The sequence below is a fragment of the Herpailurus yagouaroundi genome, unplaced genomic scaffold (assembly GCF_014898765.1).
Source record: "Herpailurus yagouaroundi ecotype Mexico unplaced genomic scaffold, PumYag 77, whole genome shotgun sequence".
NCBI lineage: Eukaryota > Metazoa > Chordata > Mammalia > Carnivora > Felidae > Herpailurus > Herpailurus yagouaroundi.
In genome coordinates, this window is record NW_024412388.1 from 31,226,683 (window position 1) to 31,245,613 (window position 18,931).

The following is an 18,931-nucleotide window of genomic DNA, read 5'->3' on the forward strand; positions in this document are numbered from 1 at the left end:
CTCAAAGGACACCCAGAGCCACCATCTGATATCTGCCAGTTTTGCCAACTGACCTGTACCCTACCCACCTACCCAGCCCCCCCGCCCCCACCCTTTCCCATAACTTATGCCAGTAGGAGACTCAGGAGGGCCAAAGCCACAGTCTTTTCCTTTTTTTCTCTCTCCCCTCCCAGAAGTTGAAGGAACGGATACATCCTTGTTCAGAGTCACCAGCTCCTTTCCCAAATCAGGCTGATAAGGAACCAGCTCTTATACCTCCTCCTGGTTGTTTTTCTTTCCCACCCCAGTTTATTTTTTGTGTCCCTTCTGCCCCCTACCTCGGAAGCCATTTTATTAATTGTCAGGTGCCACTTGAGCCTTCCAGTAAAAATAAAAACAGGCTTTCCTGTTAAAAAATTAAAAAACAACTGTTTTTAATTGGACCTTAAATGTTAACCATTTTTTTACGTGATGAAGTATCGTGATGTTTGCAGTTTACTTTTAAATGGTTCAGGAAAAGAAAAGCGAAATAAAGAAATGACAAACAGTTCATTTGTTGAATCTAGATGGAAGAAAGGATATGTGATTAAAAATTATTTTATACTAAAATGACCAAAAAAATACAGAAAGAGTCCCAATTAGGAAGGGGATTTCTATACTTTATTATATCATTTTTAAATATTGAATGTATGGATGGATTTCGTTTTAAAAAACAAAGTTAAGACACATAACTTGAAATGAATTTATCTATAAAGCTTATTTATTTATAAAGTTTATCCATCCTGAGAGAGAAAGCACAATTGAGGGAGGAACAGAGAGAGAGAATTCCCAAGTAGGCTCTGTGCTGTGAGTGCAGAGCCGGATGCCCGGATGCAGGGCCTGAATTCCTGAACCATGAGATCATGAACTGAGCCAAAGTCAGCCGCTTAACCACCTGAGCCACCCAGGTGCCCCTGTTTTTTTTGTTTTTTTTTTTTTTAATGTTTATTTTTTGAGAGCATGCAAGGGCCTGAGCAGGGGAGGGGCAGAGAGGGAGAGAGAAATCCCAAGCAGGCCCTGAGTTGTCAGCGTAGAGCCTGACGCAGTGCTTGAACTCATGAACTGTGAGATCATGATCTGAGGCAAAACCAAGAATCTGGATGCTTAACTGACTGCACCACCCGGGCAGCCCTGAAATGAATTTTAAAATGCAAGATTGGTCTGTATGTTCAAAGTCGATATGGTGGTTTAACTATAGTACATTGAGTAAATTAGTTTTACCTCTATAATTTAGAGTGTTTGTTATGTGATAAGTACCATATTAGTGCTTTCCATATCTCATTTAGTCCATAAACCAGGTGAGACATTACACATGCCTAAGGCCACGTGGTTAAAATTGGGAGGCAGAATTTGAACACAGGTGAGGAGATATTGAAAGTTTTTGATTGAAGCATAATAACCACTCAGTTGCTAAATATATGGTTTTGTAAAACCTCTCTAATATGTAAGGCATTGTGTTTAGTGCTGCAGGGAATACAGAAGTTAACAAGACACGGTATTCACAAATTGCTGATGGTGTAGTAAGGGAGAAGACAGAAACAGATAATAGTAACTAGTATTGAGCATTTACTCTGTGCCTGGCCCTGTGCCAAGTGTCTTATCTGTGTTACGGTAGTTCATCTATGATTCATTCAGCTCTGTGAGGTGGATATTACTAATTTTTTTTTTAACAGATGAAGAAACTTGAGGCTCAGAGAGGTCAGTTAATTGTCTAAGGGTCTCACAGCTAAGCTAGTATGTGTCAGAGTCCTGATTCACCCTCACATTGAATGTGATTCCAAAACATGAGGTAGTAATCTCTGTACACTGTAATCCTTTATTCCTGTAGTTAAAGAGAAAAGTAAGTACAGTGAAGGAAGTAAAATACTGTGGGAATTGTTTTTTTTAATGCTGTAAGAATTTAGAAGAGGGTGGGTTGTATAGCTCTTCAGGGTGAGATTTGTGAAAATGCTTATAGCCTTATAGGGCAGATACACAGAGCAGAATCTGATGATAGGCAGAATAGGATATTGGGGTGACAGATGTGGCAGGAAATAATATGAAAGAATTAGATTGGGAGGTTTTTTTAAATGTTTATTTATTTTAATTTTTGTGAATGTTTATTATTTTTGAGACAAAGAGACAAAGCATGAGTGGGGAAGGGGCAGAGAGAGAGAGGGAGACACAGAATCTGAAGCAAGCTCCAGGCTCTGAGCTGTCAGCAAAGAGCCTGACGCGGGGCCGTGAACTGTGAACTCATGAACCCTGAGATCATGACCTCAGCTGAAGTCAGACGCGTAACTGACTGAGCCACCCAGGTGCCCCTAATATATTTAGAGAGAGAGAGAGAGAGAGAGAGAGAGAGAGATCTATCTATCTATCTATCTATCAGTTACTGTTTTGGGGGGAAGAAGGCCGGAGGACTGGAGTTAGGGCAGAAAGGAGATAACTTTATAAACATTTTTTTGTGTTTCTGAATTTTATGTCATGTGCATATATGGTATTACTTATTTTTTAAAAGAATTTAAGAAACTGTACAGATCTATATATCTATATATGTATCTATACGTATATATATGTATATATGTATCTATATGTATATAGATATATAGATATAGATCTACTTATTTATTTATTTACACACAAGAGAACATGAGTGGGGGAGGGGCAGAGAGAGAGGGAGAGAGAATCCCAAGCAGTCCAGAGCCCAATGTGGGGCTCAATCCCATGAACTGGGAGATCATGACCTGAGCCAAAATCAAGAGTCAGATCCTCAACTGACCAAGACACCCAGGTGCCCCTGATTGGGGAGTTTTAAAAAGAACTGCTAGCATACAATAAGGATATAATAATAATTGAGGGATGGAATTGGCAAGGAGGGATAATGCTAAACGTTCATTTCTGTATGATTGAGAGAATACCATTACTGAAAATAGAAGTAAGGAATGAGGAGCTATTTGAGAGGGAGATGTGATTATGAGTTCGTTTTGTGGAATTTAGTGCCTATGGGACTAAAACGGAAAAATCCAAGTGAAAGTGATCTGTTTTCCAGCCATACTTTTTGGCCTTGACTACATTATTAGAGTATCTGTGGAATTTAAAACCAACACACACAGACACACATTCTCTATCCCCCTCTCTCCCTCCCCAGGCTTCACCTGCTAAATCAAAATCTGCAGTTAGAGCTCTAGAATCTAGACCTTTTTGAGCTACCACAGGAAATAGGCACCTTCCACCTATATAGAATGACCTATATGATATATTTAGTGGGAAAAGAAATAGGTCCTCTGTACTCAGAATGTTTCTGGAAGAAGTTGGAAACAGTTATTGTTTTGGGGGGAAGGAGACTGGGGGACTGGAGTTAGGGCAGAAAGGAGACAACTTTATAAACTTTTTTTGTGTTTTTGAATTTTATGTCATGTGCATATATGGTATTACTTGTTTTTTAAAAGAATTTCAGAAACTGTACAGTTGGTTCGGATGTAAAGACTGGGCCAGTAGTTTATCCCTGTCCCCACAGTGGTTTATCATTAATACAATGATTTCCACTCCATAGATCTCATGCTTGTAGACATAGCAGCATGGGTATCATCTGAGAAGGTTGTTGGAAAAACAAAATCTCAGGTCCCATCCCAGACCCACTGAATTAGAATCTGCATTTTACTAAGATACCCCAGGTGATTCAGAAGGCACTTTCAAGTTTGAGAAACACTATTTTAGATGGAACATCTAAAGCAGTTTGTTTACTCATGACTTGTCTTGACCTACGATATTCTCACCTCTGTTCTTTAAATAATAATAACGATGCCACACACTTGTTGAGTGTATGCTGTTCGTAAGTCGTGGGATCGTCTAGAACACTGTAAAAATCAGTGCTCAGATGCTTAATATTTAGTACTGCCCAGAGCAGCATTTTCCAAAGTGTGTACTGAACCAGGAACATATATTTTACATTATGCTAATAATATGTGTAAAAGGGTTCTCTGGTCAAATCAGTTTGGGAGACATTGGGTTAAATAAAAGTGAACAGTTTTCTTTATTGCAGGACTGTTCAGAGATTTGACCAAGGAATCCTTTTTTTTTCTAGGACTATCTCTCAGGTCTTTTGGTCGGTGGAACACACTTTGAGAAATTCCTGGTTTAGAGGAAAGAACACCACTGGCTTTGGAATCCTTGGCAAGTTACCTAATTTCTCTGAATATTAATTTTCCTAACCTTAAACTGGGGATAATAATACTTGCCTTGGTGGTGGTGTGAAGAATAAGTGAGAGGTATATAGAAACACTCAGCCTAAAGCTTGGTACCTCATAAAAGTGTTCGAGTGGTAGTTGTTAATATTACATAGGCTACTTCTTTTTCTTGCATTTATGCTTGTTGTTCATATCCATATTCCTTAATATCCTTATCAGAAAGTGAGGGAGGAGAAAGTCAAATAATTAATTTTAATAAAGTGTTAGTAGCTTTATTAAGAGGTTTGGTGTTTAGAATAAAACTACAAATAATGTGGGAATCATTAGCAAAATTTATCTTGCTATCTGCTCTGTTAGATGAGTATTGAGATCAGAATATACTTCCCAAGTTATATCAACCGAATTTTTATTCACTAAAAACAAACCAACAGCAAAAGATATCAAACTGAGATCAGAATATACTTCCCAAGTTATATCAACCGAATTTTTATTCACTAAAAACAAACCAACAACAAAAGATATCAAACTATCATCTTAACCTTGACATGTTATGAGGTACATTATCAGACTTTCATTTTTCCTTTCTCCTAGTCAATAAATTGATTGCACAAGAAGGACCTTCCTTTCTGCAAATGCGAATAAAACATTTGTTGAAATCTAACTGCATCCCTCAGGCCACTGCTTTATCAAAACTGTGTGCAGAATCTAAGGAAATATCAAATGTGTCATCTTTTCAGCAAGCCTATATCACATGCTTATGTTCCATTCTCCCGAATGAAGATGCTATTAAGGAGGTGAGTAAAGCAAATAAGTGCTGGTTGTCACTCACGCTTACTATGAAGTTAATAGATTTTGATAAATGTTGCATGCCAGGATGAAAACCAAGAATTATTTTTTTCTGGCTACTGAAAAGTGCCGTATTAATTGTATATAACTGTTCAACAGAGTGAATATAAAGTTATGTCTTATAGGTGGATTTGAAAGTAGATAATTAAAGAATATGCAGGTGGGTATTTATGTGTTAGGGCAATGGTTTGCTTTGAAATTTTCAAATGTAAAAGGTGTTTTTCTTTTTTTTAAAGTAATGATTTCTATATGTTTGGGAAATACAGAAATTATTAATACTAACATCAAGGGATAAACTAAAGTAGGAATGTCACTTAGCTTTCATTTAAGGTACTTTACACATGTAACTGTAAGCAGAGAAATATGGGACTTTAGAACCTGTGAATATGTTTTGAACTATAATTAAATGCACGAGCTGGGTACCGTGGAAAATAATAAAATAATTGAATCTTTTTTAAAAATTATTTTATCAGTCACATTGCATTTTTTAACCCGAACCCTTTTCTTTAAAATGTTGGAATTCGTTTTCTCTAATGTTTTTGATAAATTACATAGGAAAAGATGAATAATTTCTAGCTATATTCTGTCATCTACCTATAATTCTCCTAGATCTGGTACATGGATTCTCATTTTACTTCTCTGTTAAACCTTTCCTATTAAAGGTAATAATCCCAAGGATCTGATTTTATGCTGTAGTAATTCTTAAACTTTAATGATAGTTTCAACTTACAGTTTTATTTATAATATCCTACTCCAAATGCAACTCTCTCTTGCCAGCTCACTCACTCCAGGACCAAAAGTCTATTGATCCCGCTTGCCTTCATCCTCCTCATGTACTCCTTTCCCTCCCTAAACTCTGCTTTTCCATAGTCAATCAATATTATCACTCCCTAAGTTTCTCGACTGGTCTCTCCCTTAATTGTACTTATTTGACTAACCACCATCTTGATTATCTCTAAATCTTTACCTACTCTCTATCTTTTCCTGCACCATTGGGGTCAAACTGGGGTGGAGAAAACCAGCCTACTGATTTTACCAGTAATCAGTCACACTATATTTTTTTAGGCTATTTGCTCTCCCACTTTCATAAAGTACTATTTCATACTGTGTCCTTTCTTTTCAAATGTATACTGTAATGCCTTTTGCCCCATCACACTTTGCATTGATGAACTTTCTCCCTATTTCTCTGAGGAAATTGAGGCAGTTGGAAGGGGGTTTCTGTAAGCTGCTTCCATGACATCTATTCACCTACCTGTATCTGTGCGTGCGCACCTTCTCTTCCATTACTAAAGATAACTGTATCTGTTCTCCTGCCTAAGGCCAGTCCCCCCCTGACTTCAGTATCATATCCCATCTGCTGTTGCCCCCTCAAGGATAATGATTATTTCTCTACTGTATCATCAGTTCCCCCTCTACTGCAACCATCCTATCAGCATTTATGCTATTACTTCTTTCATCTTTAAAAAAGAAATCTTTAGATTCCACTTCCCCATCCAACGACCACCCCATTCTTCTCCTGGCCTTTCAGCATAATTTCTTGAATGAATTGTGTGAATTTACAGTTCTAACATCATTCTCCTCTAACACATTATAATATGGCATTCACCCCTGCCAGTCTATCACATCACTAAATCCAATGATGATTTCTCAGCTTTCATCTTATTCAATCTGACTTTTTAACTTTGTCTTTTAAACATTTTTTTAGGTTTATTTATTTATTTATTTTGAGAGAGAGCACAAGGAAGGAAGGGACAGAGAAAGAAGGGGAGAGAGAAAAATCCCTAGCAGGCTCCAAGCTGTCAGTGCAGAGCCTGACACGGGGCTCAGTCTCCTGAACCCATGAGATCCTGACCTGAGCCAAAGTCAAGAGTCGGCTGCTTAACTGACTGAGCCACCCAGGCACTTTCTAGGGTATTGCATTCTCCTGGTTTTCTATGCATCTAACTGATTAGTCAGTCTTTCTTAGTTCTAACCTGTTCTTCCTCCTCATCTCTCTTTTGAGTAAATGTTACAGTACTCTAGGACTCTGTCCTTGTGTGTCCTCTCTTTTCTACCTACAAGCATGCCCTTGGTGACTTCTTTTAGATTCCTGTTTTTAAATACCAACTGTTGTCTGCATCTCAAATGTTTTATCTCCAGCCCAGTCCTCTCCTCTGAACTCCAGACTCACATATCCAGCTACCTAATCACTATCTCTACTGGTATGGCTAATAGCATCTCAGACTTCATATGTCCATAACTAAGCTCCTGATCTACCTGATATTCGGGCTTTGTTTTTATGGCTTTCTTCCAAATGAAGTCAGTTGCTGTCCAGTCTCAGTGTTGCAGGTGAAGGGGGGAAGGTAGTGAATAACCAGCTACCATTTTTTTTTCAGTCCTTACTGTATGTTAAATGCTATGCTGAATGCTTTATATATATTTTGTCACATTTAATTCTCACAACTCTTAACTCTATTTTTATTGGTGAGGAAAATGAGGCTCAGATCAAGTAATACGTTCATGCTTACAAAGCTTAAAGTGGTTAAGGTGAGATGCAAACCTGAGTTTGGTATACTACTACTAGTATTAAAAATGCAGGATAATATATATCATCCTAGGTGATAAATACCTAAGGGTTTATATGCCGAATGCAGTGTTAGGCATTGTGTTACAAAAATTAATTCAGAAACTTCTGAACTGACCTACTTGCTTTTTACTCTCACTCTCTACATTTTATTCTTACCAAAATTAACTAGAATAATATCTTTTTTTTTTTTAATTTTTTTTTTCAACTTTTTTTTTTTTTTTTCCTTTGGGACAGAGAGAGACAGAGCATGAACGGGGGAGGGGCAGAGAGAGAGGGAGACACAGAATCGGAAGCAGGCTCCAGGCTCCGAGCCATCAGCCCAGAGCCTGACGTGGGGCTCGAACCCACGGACCGCGAGATCGTGACCTGGCCGAAGTCGGACGCCCAACCGACTGCGCCACCCAGGCGCCCCTTGAATAATATCTTTAAAACTTAAAGTGGGGTCATGTCACTTCCTGATCAACAGCTTTCCATCTTCTTCATAATGAATCCAGAAGGCTTTATTCTATGTGTCATGGCTCCTGGAGACTTCTCTAAACATCTCTGACAGTATCTTCTACCATGTAACGCTCATTGCTCCATAGCAATTTGCTGTTGTTTGAACAAACCAAACACATTCCTGCCTTAGATCTTTGTGGTTGCCATTTCTTTTGCCTAGAATGCCCGTCCACAAGATACTTGGGATGGCTCGTTCACTTAACAGCATTCACATCTCACTGCAATATTGCCTTATCAGAGACCTTCTTCACTGTCCCATCTAAAATAGTGTCCTATCAGGGTGCCTGGGTGACTCAGTGGGTTAAGCATCCGGTTCTTGATTTCAGCTTAGGTCATGATCTCACCATCATGAGATTGAGCTCTGGGTTGTGCTCCATGCTGCTGTGGAGCCCACTTGGGATTCTTTCTCTCCCTCTGCTCCTCCCCTGCTTGTGTGCATGCACACTGTCTCAAGTAAATAAAAGAAAATTTATACTATCCCCCTTCTCTGTCCTTTTTTTCTTAATACCTGTTATCGTTATTATAAATATATAGACGTCCATCTAAAATGGCCTCTGTCATTCTCTGTCCCCTTACTTACCTGTTTCTTTATGTTTATATTACTACTTCTGCTAGACATCATATTTGCTTCTTTTCTGTTTCCTCCCACTAGGTTGAAAACATTGTAAGGATGAAGACATTGGTTTATTCACCACTATATCTCTACATTCTGGAAGAATAGTTAGCAGCGTAATGGGCATTTATTCATAAGCTACTAACTATAAGCCCATATGCTAATTTTTTTATTTGCAGTGTTGGGAAGGGTAAGGAGATGGGAGACTGCTTATCTCTAATAACAGTTGTAGTATTTTGTGTTTGGGAAACCTAATCAGAGTTAAGTTGTAGCAATGGTTACATTCAGCACCTGATACATGCCAGAAAATTTCAGAAGAAGCAAAAATGCTAGATCATGGACTTGATTCCTCTTCATTCTATAATAATAACAACTTTTCCTTTAATGTCTCAGCCTTTGTTTATTTAAAACTTTTGTTTGTAGCATTGTGTGAGGTACTGGCAAAAACAGAAGCATGTGTATGGCTTACTTTGGTTGCCAGAAACAGATACAGGAAGATAAGTACTAAGCTGTATGATACTGCCCCTGAATTCAATAGAAGTGGGGAGAATCTTTGTTGACTGGCATATAAGGCTTTATAAAAATTGATCCTTGATTTGGACCTTGAAATAATGTTAGGGTTTGGATGGGTAGAAAGAATGGTTTGGGGATAGCTGACTTTGGTAGTGAAGGTGGAGAAATGAATGTGTATGTTGCTGAGGCCCACTAGGGAACACCTTGCCATGGCAGAGTGGGTGTTGAGGTCTTGTGAGAAATAAGACCTGTTGGGTGGGGAGAAGGGGGAGGCCTTGGAAACTCTAGTGAATTAAAACTGATTTGATGCAGTAGAAATTAGAAAGGTTTTGAAGGTGGGGATTGAAATGACAAACAGTATTTTAGGAAGCTTAGAAAGAAGATATATTAGGCTTAGAAGAGATTGATTGGAGTTAGCAAGAGGACTTAATGTCAAGAGACTCGTGAGGCCTGGGAGACTGGAAGAATGACAGTGTTCCGCTAACTGATCAGAATGGCAAAGAAGAAAGATATGGACAACAAGGAGGGCTTGGGAGAATAATCAGCTTTGTTTTGTCCATGACTTTCCTGGTTTATTAATAACAAGACAACAAAACAGGATTTCTTCCTGAAGTTACATAATTAATTCCTTTCAACAAATTTGTTGAGTTTGTAAGGAACGAAGTTAGAGGAAATGTGATTTGATTCTCTACAACAGAGGTTGGCAAACTATGGCATGTGGGCCAGATCCACCCAACTACCTTTTTTTGTAAATAAAATTTTACCGGAACACAGTCATGCCCATTTGCTTATTGTTTATGGCTGTGTTTACAGTGGTAGAGTTGAGTAGCTGTAACAGACTACCTGGCCCACGAAGCTGAAAATATTTTTTACCTGGCACTTTATAAAAAATGTTTGCTAGTCCTTGCTCTACAAGAATCAGATTTTCCAGTGTATAGTAAACATTGACTATCATTTAGTCTACTCCTGCATGGTTTACCAGTGATGAAACTGAAGCCAAGATGATAATGTTTCCAAGGCCCTACTTGCATTAAGCTAATTAGAGAGTCCAAGCCCAGGCTAGAACACAGATCTCCTTGCTTTCTGGCCAGCCTTTTTTTCCACTGTACAACTTATTTCCAGTTGGTAAATACAACGAGCCATGTTATAATAGGAAACATCTTAGTGGTATATCATCTATTCATATTTATACATTTATGTATAGGTGTGATTTAAAACATTATATAATGATTGAGATTAATTACTTAAATATATCAATGCAAAAACATTTAGCACACATCATAAAATTTTAAAAGGAACACTGGTACCATCATAATTAGTCTCACCCAGTTGTGCTTTCTTTTGCAACTGACAATAGAATTAAAGAGAATCTTTAAAATTTGCTTTGGAAAAGTATAATGAATCACTAGACATTCATTAATCAGGTTTAAAATCAGCATGTGTTCTAAAGTAGCAGAGTTCTATACACATTTGCCATCTACTTCAACTGAGTTCAGAAGAGTCAAATTAACTTGAGCAACAGCTGGGAATAAGAGTATTTGTATGTTGGCTCCTGTGGGTATCACCATAATGGGTGTGTGTAATAGGAAACCTCTGCTGGGGAAGATTTAGCCAGACACATACAATTAAGATTACTTGAGGGGATCACCTTGAAAGCCAAAATTCACAACCCCAAACTCAGAACCTCAGTGGAATCCTTAAGTTTCAGTTTCATTTAGAATTGAATGATACGATATTACTATTAGTTCTGCACATGAAAGATTTTTAATGAAAGTTACAGACTTGGTCATGGCCTAGTGTCCCAAGTGGATGTTTCCTATATTTTTTTCATTACTGAAGGAGGAAATCTTTGCAAAGATCAAGTTTGCCACATATAATATGAAGGATAATGAGATTGTAAACATGAAGCCCTTCTATTATTACGAAGAGCCAAGGAATCTGTCAGTAGAACTCTTGGCACAGTTAAGGCAGGAGTCCATTTCTGTTTTAATCCCTGAATGAACTATTTCTTCAGTGTCTAATGTTAATAGACACAACAGGAGAGGCTTCTTTCTTTTCTTGATGTGGGAAGAAAAAGACAAACAGTACCTAATTTACTCACTAGTCTAGCACTGTTGGGAATTGACATAATCACTAGGTATAGATGATAAACAGCAAATACATTTAAGCAGGATCCATTGGGAATTCAGTTTGGGAGTAGAAGAAAAAGTAAACAGGAGCATAGAAATTTCAGGTGTAGCTTAAATAAGAATCAAGATTAAGATCGATCCTGAACAAGGAATAATAACAAAGTGTATAATTACATTTAAAATTGAAGTGTAAATAATTTTACTTTATTGTATGGGGAATGAAACGTACTCTCAAAAAATACATTAAAGGGATGCCTGGGTGGCTCAGTTGGTTAAACTTCTGACTCACTCTTGATCTCGGCTCAGGTCATGGTCTCACACTTTGTGAGACTGAGCCCCATGTTGAGCTGTGTGCTGACAACATGGAGCCTGCTTGGGATTCTCTTTCCCTCTCTCTCTGTTCCTCCCCTGCTTGTGCTCATTCTCTTTCTCTCTCTCTTTCTTTCTTTCTCTCTCTCTCTCTCTCTCTCTCTCTTGCTTGCTCTCAAAATAAACTTAAATACATTAAAGGTAGAAAGGCTGTATGAAGATGTTGAGGGTTTGAGTATTTAAATATTTTCTCTCCTAATGCAGAGGTCTTTCAAATAGCTTTGAAGAGACATCTTCCCAGGGCAGTTTACATCTGGATCTTGCATCTAGTCTTGCTTTCGTGGGTTATGTATGGGTATTTTGGTTGGTGTAAGATTATACTAGTGAGTCATGGAGAGTTAGATGTATAATTTTCAAGAATTTAGTAGGACATTTCAGGCTTACATACACACAGCGATAGGGTTTAATTAGAAGCATCAATGACCATTACATGCAGGTAACCACTGGTGTTAACCTAGTGCTGGTCTGTGGTATTATTGCAGTTTAAAAGAAGTCTGATTTTTAGGAGCATGGCCTTTTTTCTGTGTTGTGTCTCTGAACCTAACAGGGATGGTTCTCCCAAAGGTAGACCCAGGTTTATGTGAAATGTAGACTTGCTAACTGTAACTCCTACCTTTTTCCTGTTGGAGGATACACGTGACAAGAGTCTTTTTATCTGGATAACCTGAAATCCACTTTGATTCCCTTTTGAGAAAACATCAGCTTCAGTTTAAAGAGTCTGTTATGAGGAACAAATGATTTGCATTGTGCCTCAGAACTGATCAGGGGAAAAAAAAGGAAAAAGATCAGGAAAATACTAAATTCAAAACCAGTAATCTAGAGAAAGATAAATGATAAAATATTCCAGTAATGGCACTGGCCAGAATACTGGTTTGCCTTGGTAGCCTAATAGTGAAAATAAGAAGGCAGATATGCTGCCTCTACTCCCCTTCTCTTATGCCAGTTGGCTACCTGTTAGACCAGTGGTATTTAATTGCCAGATTATTATGAAAGTCTTCTAATTGCATTCTTGTCCCTACAGTTCACTTTCTACAATACCCAAGATGATCTTTTTTCTTTCCTTTTTAAAATAAAAGTATATATTTTGTTTATTTTTGAGAGAGAGCGCATACACATGTATGAGCGAGGAAGGGGCAGAGAGAGAGGGAGATGGGATCTGAAGCAGGCTCCTCACTGTCCTCACAGAGCCCCATGTGGGGCTCAAACTCACAAACTGAGATCATGATCTGAACCACAGTCGGACACTTAACTGACTGAGCCACTCAAGCGCCCCTTGAGATAATTTTAGATTCACATATTATTGTAAGAAACAATATAGACATACTTTCCAGTCATTTAACGTATATTTATTGGAGGACTCTGTTAGGCAGTGGGGATACAAGGATGAACAAGACACAAGGGAGAGGAACAGCAAACAGTATTCATACACTGTGAGACTGAGGGGAGAGTTCTGAGTTGGAAATGAGGCGTTCAAGTCATCAGCATTTGAAACCACAGGGCGAATAAGATTAACTATTTCAGAACCCTGGAAATTAACTAAAGGCTTACTACAATCCAAAGAGGTTTTATTCAAGGAAAACCGATGAATCTCCCTAAGAACAACTTGATGCCATTTTAACTTGTCCTACTTCCTGTCTCTTCCCCAGCTTCACAGTAACCTTGAAAACAAACAGCCTCAAAGCTACAGTAGTAGTAGCCTATGAAAACCAGCAGCCTAGCAACCAGCTGAGGAAGCAGAATGAGCTTTGGAACTCTGCAAAAGCCCATACCTAGCATTGTCACTATTTGATCTTTGTGGCAACTTCTAAAAAGTTCCATTCTCAAGACTTGTCTTTATTTGACTCAGAGCTCACAATGACAAAAGCTGTGTCCTCAGTATGTATTTGTCAGAAACAATCAGTGGTAATTGTTTAATGTGACAGTGGTCAGAGGAGGCATTACGAGTCAGGCTAACAAGAGACTGCCCAAAAAGATTAAAAAAGAAAAACTGGGATATGGGACGTCATATGGGACTTTGAAAACTTTGATGTATTGCTAGGATTCTGGAAGGTAACAGGGCTCTGTGTCTGGTGAGGAATGACCTAAAATGGGCCTAATCTCGAGGCTCTGCACAGGTAGGAAATGAAAGGCAGGGCAGAGTTTTAAACTGCCTACTGAAATATTGAAAGTATGCCCCAATACACAAAGCTGCTTGGCAAAAGCAGAGACTTATTCAGGCATTTAAGTAAATGTCTTCAATACATTGAACATGTAGCTGACCATTAAGCGAACCAAGCAGAGGCTGTAGTGGCCACACATGACAAAGAATGTAGACTTTACAGAATTAATTCTAGGAAAGTCACTAAACCATCAGGCAAAAAGATCGATGGACTAGAATCCAGAATCTAGAAATAAGCCCTTCACACTTACCACCAGTTGATTATCTATGTGAATTCCAAGACAGTTCAATGGGGAAAAGAATAATCTTTTCAATGAACGGGTCTTTAACAACTGGATATCAGTTGCAAAAGAATGAAGCTTTATCCCTAATACTGTATGCAAAAAAATAACTCCAAATGGATTGTAGATATAAATATATAAATATAATACAAATATATATTATAAATACATAATTTATATACAAATATATTATCTATAAAATATATTAGATATAATCCATATTAAAATATAAACATACAATATGTAAATATTATGCTATAATATATAAATGTTAAATATAAAGTATGACATCTTAAAATACAGGAATAATTATTTAAGGCTTTGGATTTGGCAGTTGTTTCATATTTGACACCAAAAGCACAAGTGACAAAAGAAAAATAAGACTTCATCCAACTTTGTGAAAGAACATCAAGGAACAGCAAAGTTAATCCACAGAATGAGAGAAAATATTTGCAAACCATATATCTTATAAAGGATTTGAATCTAGAATTAATGAAGAACTCTTACAAGTCACCAGTAAAAAGACAAATAATCTAATATTAAAAATGGTTAAAGGTTTTTTTGTTAAATTAATAGACTTTTAAAAAAAATTAATACATTTTTAAAAGCAGAAACAGTTTACAGAAAGTTTGAGTGGCAAGTACACAAAGCCCTTACCCCACATTTTACCTGTTAACATCTTGCCATGAGTGTGTTACAGTTGTTAGAATTGTTGAACTAGTATATTATTAATTAAAATCTATAGTTTACATTAAGGCTCACTATCAGTGTTACACATTCTGTGAGTTGTGACAAACATATAATTGTGTGTATTTGTCATCACAGTAACATGCAGAATAGTTCCCCTCTTCTGAAAATGCCCTGTACTCTGCTTATTTATCCTTCCCTCTTTTTCCCCAGGCCCCTGGCATCCACTGATCTTTTTACTGCCCCCACAGTTTTGCCTTTTCCAGAATGTCATATAGTTGGAATTATGTAGTATGTAGCCTTTTTAGATTGGCTTCTTTCACTGAGCAGTATGCGTTTAAGGTTCACCATATCATTTTATGACGTCATGCTTCCTTCTTTCCTCTCTTTCCTCCCTCCTTTTCTTCCTTCCTTCCTTCCTTCACCAAACTCATATTCCTCTCTGCCTTTCTTTTTTCTTTTTCTATTCTTTTCTTTTTTTTTAATAAACCAAAGTCCATGGTTAGGGTTCAGTCTTTGTGGTGTACATTCTGTTATCTGAAGTTCTTGGGAGTCTAGTCCTGCTGCTTATTATGTATACTGCATTTCTGGAATGGCTGGTGTAGTTGTACTTTTTATAGTTTGGGATTGTGAGCTCAGTTTTGATGGAAGTGGGTGGAAGCAAGGAGTGCTTTATTTCTGAGAATTCTAATAGGGCTTAGTTAGCATATGTCTCTATAAATCAGTTTCAGTTTTCCTTCTGCCAGGTGATTCAGAGATGTTACCAGCCAGAACCTTCTTTTTATTTTATATCATTTTTCTCAGTTTGGCATTATTAGACAACGGAGTAGCGTTAGGGCAAATTCCAAGCTTGAAGGACAGGTTATAAATTCTCAAGTATTTTTTTTATCCCACCAGAACCCAGGTTGAGATTGCTATACAAGTTTTCCTGCTGTGTGCCTTATTTTGGTCCACCCGTTCTCTGAGTTTGTAGCTCTATTGGGGTTCCAATTGTATGCAGAAGTCTCACTGCCAACTTCCTGTCTCCAGGTCCAAGCTTTATCATCTATCCATGAGTTGTAAAATACAAGCCTCTTAGCAGTGATCCAGCAAGTTAGGGCGGTTGTCCAGTCACACTTGAACACTTTTTTCCCCCTTCATGATTTCTTTTACTTCTTTAATGTTCGGCTGTATGTTATATAAAAGGCATTTCTGTTTTACCCAGGATTTCTAAGTGTTTTGCCACAGGAGAATTTTCAGGCATTACTCTTGTTCAGGACTGGCAAGAAGGTATGTAATCATTATATATTAAATTCACAGGGTAAGGTGGTATGTTTCATCTTTGCCACCAGAATTTCCAGCATTAGCCACTTTTTTTTTTAATTTAATTTAATTTTATTTTTTTTTAAATTTTTTTTTCAACGTTTATTTATTTTTGGGACAGAGAGAGACAGAGCATGAACGGGGGAGGGGCAGAGAGAGAGGGAGACACAGAATCGGAAACAGGCTCCAGGTTCTGAGCCATCAGCCCAGAGCCTGACGCAGGGCTCGAACTCACGGACCGCGAGATCGTGACCTGGCTGAAGTCACGCTTAACCGACTGCGCCACCCAGGCGCCCTTAGCCACTTTTTGCCTTACGCTGTAAGTTGTGATACTTTGTAAATACACATAGCATTGATAGTGCTTATGCATGATTTATAATTTTGTATTATTAAGTGTAGCAGACTTTGTTATGAAGTAGATTTTAGTAAGGAAAGATCTGGAGGAACTAGTTAGGATTTTGAAGAGGTTGAAGGTGAGAACATGGTATGGAATGAATGTTCCTGACTAATCTTTCAGGTCCTTTTAAGTTCCTAGCTGGTTCTGCTCACTGTCCTTCCATTCCAGTTCAATAAATGTTTATTGACAGCCCTTAGAAACAAAATGATCGGGCGCCTGGGTGGCGCAGTCGGTTAAGCGTCCGACTTCAGCCAGGTCACGATCTCACGGTCCGTGAGTTCGAGCCCCGCGTCGGGCTCTGGGCTGATGGCTCGGAGCCTGGAGCCTGTTTCCAATTCTGTGTCTCCCTCTCTCTCTGCCCCTCCCCCATTCATGCTCTGTCTCTCTCTGTCCCAAAAATAAATAAACGTTGAAAAAAAAAAAATTAAAAAAAAAAAAAAAAAGAAACAAAATGATCAACGTGTCCTCCAGTCTCCTGCTATCATTAGCCTATATCCTTTATGGAAATTGGCAAAAAGGACCATGTTCCACTATGTCCTCCTTCATACGATTGCTTCCAAAGGTCTCCCTTCTGTGAGGAAGAGCCTCATGCCAAAACTTAGGGCTTGGCAAGCTGACTGAATTTCAGCCTCCATTAATATACTTAGCTGGTTACCTCTGTGTAGTATGAAACTGTACCCTGATATCCCCCCAAGAGCTATTTTCTTTGAAGCCTTCTTTGCTTACTGTAGTCTGCATTATTCTTATCTCCAGTCGGTCCCATTTATTTATTCTGTGGCCACTGTTATTTATCTTGTGGTTCTCTTTTATTCCAACAAATATTTATTGATGTTCCCCCAAGTGCCTGGTACCATTGTAGGCACTGAAGATACAGTGGTGAATAAAAACAAAGTTTTGCCCAAATGGAACTTATATTCTCATAGGCAAGATGGATAGTAAACAAAAAAAGTATTGGGACACCTGGCTGGCTCAGTCGGTAGAGCATCTGACTCTTGATCTTGGGGTTGTGAGTTTAAGCCCCACATTGGGTGTAGAGATGTTTAAATAAATTAAGGGGAAAAAAACTTTAAAACAATTTTTAAAAAAGAACTAAAAAATTATTTCAGTACCTATCCAGGAATTTCCTAGACACTCACTGAAATTCTCAGAAGCTTGTCAGTGACCTCATTTTAATTTACTGTAGCTGAAAAGTATTTTGTGGCATATATTTGGTTTTTAATGTGGTCTTAAGCTATTCTATTAGAAAAGGTTGGGGACCATACTGTGTCTTATTAGTGAAGTGTTAAAAAATATGTCATTTTAATTTACCTGGATTTTTCTATTTTAAAAAATTTTTATTTAGTTTTGTTACTTTATCATAACTCTTTTTCCTCTGTATTCCAGAAAATACAGGTATTTGGGGCAAAATACTGATATCCTCTTCAATTAAAAATATTATCTGGGGCGCCTGGGTGGCGCAGTCGGTTAAGCGTCCGACTTCAGCCAGGTCACGATCTCGCGGTCCGTGAGTTCGAGCCCCGCGTCGGTCTCTGGGCTGATGGCTCAGAGCCTGGAGCCTGTTTCCGATTCTGTGTCTCCCTCTCTCTCTGCCCCTCCCCCGTTCATGCTCTGTCTCTCTCTGTCCCAAAAATAAATAAACGTTAAAAAAAATAAAAATAAAAATAAAATAAATAAAAATATTATCTGAGTGCTTGCTTATTTGTCACGTAAAGATCCTAAAGCAGGCACTAAGTAGGTTAAAAGCATGAGATAAGATACCAGCTTTCAAAGGACTTAGAATCAAGCAGAGTAGGTAACAGACTGAAGGAACTCTGGCTTCAGTTTCTTCACTTGGAAGAATGATGAGGTTTTTTTTCATTACTTAAATGAGAGTGTAAAAAAAAAAGTCTAGATGGATGCCCCTGTGTTATTAGCATAGATGAGTATGTGTGAGGCAAATGAGTTCTTGAATTGGAAGGTTGTACAGAAACCCCACTATAAACTAGTCCTGTTTTGTCAGTAGAAACCTTGATGGAAGTAAAACAATGAAGGTAATGGATAATAAAAAAAATATATGTAAGTTACCATTCTTATTAGGTGTTACGGACCTCTTAGAAACTTCTTTATCAGGCATATATTCTAAAATGTCAGGTAAACAACAATATTAAGCATGAACTAAAAGCATGCTAGTTCTTAAAATTTACTAGGAAATGGGTAACATTTGGAGAAAGTTGAGGTTAAGTTTGAGAAGTTGGTAGAGGTTAGATTGGTACAGGAGCAGGCAAGGTTACCAGCAATCTTTGTGGTAGTCTCAGAAAAGGCACTAAGATACTGGAAGAGCAGAAGGCGTCTACTCTTAGGAAACCACTAGAGTTGATACTCCAACACTATTGCTAAATTACCATT

The 18,931-nt window shown here is 38.0% G+C and overlaps 1 protein-coding gene across 1 annotated transcript in view; it reads left to right on the forward strand.

The window, feature by feature from the left end:
- The window catches only part of RLF (RLF zinc finger), an 86,653-nt gene that overhangs the window by 41,064 nt on the left and 26,658 nt on the right, over positions 1-18,931 (forward strand). Inside the window, exon 5 of the mRNA XM_040469776.1 lies at positions 4,779-4,981. Within this exon, the coding sequence (XP_040325710.1) occupies positions 4,779-4,981 (203 nt within the window). The remainder of the gene's footprint in view (positions 1-4,778; positions 4,982-18,931) is intronic.